Source organism: Bidens hawaiensis, unplaced genomic scaffold, assembly GCF_021521415.1.
Source record: "Bidens hawaiensis isolate Kalapana, Puna unplaced genomic scaffold, B.hawaiensis_p1.1 tig00059342_1, whole genome shotgun sequence".
Lineage (NCBI taxonomy): Eukaryota > Viridiplantae > Streptophyta > Magnoliopsida > Asterales > Asteraceae > Bidens > Bidens hawaiensis.
In genome coordinates, this window is record NW_027500707.1 from 49,817 (window position 1) to 53,080 (window position 3,264).

Sequence of the window (3,264 nt, forward strand, 5' to 3'; positions counted from 1 at the left end):
CCGTTAGTTTGATGCTTACGTGGCACGCATAGTTGTCAAAAATGTCTTATGTGGCAGCATACGTGGAATCTGTCTCATTATATATCATATAAAAGGGCCCACCGCCACACACACACACTCTTTATCTCTCTGTGTCTAACCTCTCTCTCTCTCTCTCTTCCAATCTCTTTCTCTCACAACCATTATCACATAACCTCTATTTTTTCTGGTCACCACCACCATTGGCAAACAACAACCAAAAGCACATTTATCCGGTCACACTTACCACATTACCCTCATCACTTTCCCCAAAACAACCACCAAAACTATTAACTTCAGTTCTCTCAGTACTTTCGTCGAACACCTGAGGTGCACCAACTGTTTTGGCGTTTTCAACCACAACCTCAATTCCTAATGCACTTCCAACACAACCCAAATCAACCTCGTCACTACCTTTAATTGGATCTTCACAAACTACCCATTATTTCTCAATCTTTTTTTTAAACCCTAAACGACACCATTGAGTTCCCATCGTCAAAACCTGATGCAAGCAAAAACAACTTGGCGATTAACAAAGATAGTATGAGAGAGAAGGATATTCTTGAACAAGCTCCATAACTGTGGGCAAAAGAGTGTTCGAAAATGGGTAATGACCTATGATTGAAGGGATAAAAAGGAATATTGTAGAGAGGGAGGGGGTAGTAATTTAATTTCATTGATGGTGTTTACAGAGTGTAGAAGTTGAACGTGGCTATGATTGCTAATCTTAATCAACAAATCGGACTGTCACCACCACCATTGCAAATTTCAGTTAGGCCTCAATTTTAGGGCTTCAATTTTTCAAAGTTCTGGAACCAACAGTTGTAGTGGCAGTGCTAGGGGTTGGTGGTGGCAGCTGTCATATGGTGTTAGTGATGGTGGTGGCAGATTGGTGGTAGGTGATGGTGGTGAGTGAATTGAAGAAGAAATAGTGGGAGTGAGACAGATTCCACGTAAGCTGCCACATAAGAAATTTTTGACAACTATGCGTGCTACGTAAGCATCAAACTAACGGAGTTAATATTTCGTTAGTCGCGGACCGTTAGAAATAAATACACCTTAAGTTGGTACCACCACCAGCCAAATGTTAAGTTGAGACTGTTATTTGCCAACAAGTTATAGTTGAGAGTATATAAAACCAATTTTTCTAAAAAAAAAAAAGAAAATATTGAAAGAGTACACTGCCCTAGTCCCCCCAATGTCCCAATGCAGATGCAAATTAATGACTATAAATACATCACCCTCTCAATGCATTTTCTCACACCAAACCCTAAAACATTTACAAATTTAGAGTTTTATTTATTTTCCAAGTTGTTTGCAACAATGATGATGAAGGTTCTAGCTGTTATGGTTGCTTGCATGGTGATATCAGCACCATATGCAAATGCTCTTACCTGTGGTCAGGTGGTGGGCTACTTGATCCCATGCTTAAACTACTTGAAGAATGGTGGGAAGCCAACCTCCGGTTGTTGCGCCGGTGTTAAGGGTTTGAACAACGCCGCACAGACCAGTCCGGACAAGAAAACTGCCTGCACCTGCCTGAAGAGTGCTTATGGATCTTATGGTGGCATCAAACCCGCCAACGCTGTTGGCCTTCCCGGATCATGTGGTGTTAACATTCCTTATAAGATCAGCCCTAGCACTGACTGCACCAAGTATGTTCACGTTCACTTATTATTTATATACATATTAATTAGAATATTGTAAAAGTTCTAGCTGATTCTTGTGAGTATATAGTCAACTGAGAAAAATCTGGTAAATGTGATTAAGTGACAAAAACAAGTCATTACAATAGGTTGTTTTAGTTAACAAAAAATTTTAGCTAGTCGCAAAAATCGGTCACAATTTTTATAATAATAACAGTATCAAAGGCAATTCGATTGTAAAAGCAGTTGCGAATGTTATTTAAGAAAATGAAAGAAAAATAAGTTGCTCAAAAATTTGGTTGCCATTACTATTATTACTTTTGATACAACTTTGTGGTAATTCACCTTTTGTTTATTACTCCGTCAGTTCCTTTGAAAGTGTTCACATTTACTTTTTAGTTTGTCCCATTGAAAATGTCCACTTTTAAAATTTATTAACTAATTTCCAAGTTTACCGTTACATCAATGCAATAATTCAAATTTTCAAATTTTGTCTTTTTATATATATCAAGGTTATTATAGTCATTTGTTAAACAAAACATGTAATCATTTAAACTTTCTTAAATTTTGTGTTGTTCAAACTATGACACTTGTTATGTGAGGGAGGGAGTATTTTTTTTAAAGATATTATTAACGAGGGCAATTTAAGACGATCTTGACCATCATAAATGGTCCTTCTTACAGTTGTGACATAAATCTTTCTATGGTTGGATGATATATCAGGATATATACTATTAATATTAATTATTTTTTGTATGTGTTTGTGTTTTGCAGGATACAAAGAGGTTCAATGACCAGATCGAAAGACACAAATGTCACTTTTAGGATGCGAGAAATATAATAAAATAATATATTATTGTAATAATAAACATGGAATACTCTGTAGGCATTTGCTTGTTAAGAAACATATCTATGCATCTCTTTTAATATTTGTGTCTTAAGTGGTTTTATGTAGTGTTCTGGTTCGGTTTCATTTATAATATGAGTTTTGTACTTTTGTGTCCCTCGCCTTGTATCTTTCTGAAGTTAATTGGCTACCTCTTATAACAACGAAAACACAAATACAAGATTGAATCGGTATGAAAAGTAAGGCAAAACTTGAGAAATGAATATCAAGTTTGTTGTCGCCATTATTTGGATGCATTTTTAGTGTTAACATATAGTAGTGTTTAAATTTTGGATGGCTGATTAACCTAATTTGGTGTTAGTTTTTCATATATAAAACTAGTTTGTAAGTACTAGTTGGATTGTAATTATTAAGCATTCTATATATTTGCAATGTCTATTGTTGAATTCTTATTGCTAATTGTTGGCTGTTAATTGTTTTATAAATAAGTAATTTGAAAATAAAATATTATTAATAAGTAATTTGAAAATAAAATAGTTAAATTAAGTTATTTTATATTAAGCCTTGGTCATTATTAGTTAGGATTATTAATTAAATTGAGTCGATAAATAATATGCTTTAGATTATAGTTGATTTATAATTGTTTTTATTTTCTAATTTTTGGGTTGGAAGTGTTTTTTAATTTCTTGCTTTTACTTTATTATGCACGTTTTATTTTTAAGCACAAAAAATTTTTAGTGCCGTTGCGTCATT

General features: G+C 34.1%; 1 protein-coding gene across 1 annotated transcript; it reads left to right on the forward strand.

Annotated features, from left to right (window-relative positions):
* The first annotated feature begins 1,341 nt into the window (after positions 1-1,341).
* Positions 1,342-2,505, forward strand: LOC143602681 (non-specific lipid-transfer protein-like). Its single transcript, XM_077079715.1, has 2 exons — positions 1,342-1,673; positions 2,439-2,505. Exons 1-2 carry the CDS (start codon positions 1,342-1,344, stop codon positions 2,503-2,505), a joined length of 399 nt encoding a protein of 132 aa, XP_076935830.1.
* Positions 2,506-3,264: the final 759 nt, after the last annotated feature.

Bases quoted from the DNA above. Each gene is read 5' to 3' on its own strand.
- LOC143602681 (XM_077079715.1), top strand. From the start codon at position 1,342: ATGATGATGAAGGTTCTAGCTGTTATGGTTGCTTGCATGGTGATATCA. The intron at 1,674-2,438 runs GTATGTTCACGT...TGTGTTTTGCAG, and splicing joins CCTAGCACTGACTGCACCAA to GATACAAAGAGGTTCAATGA.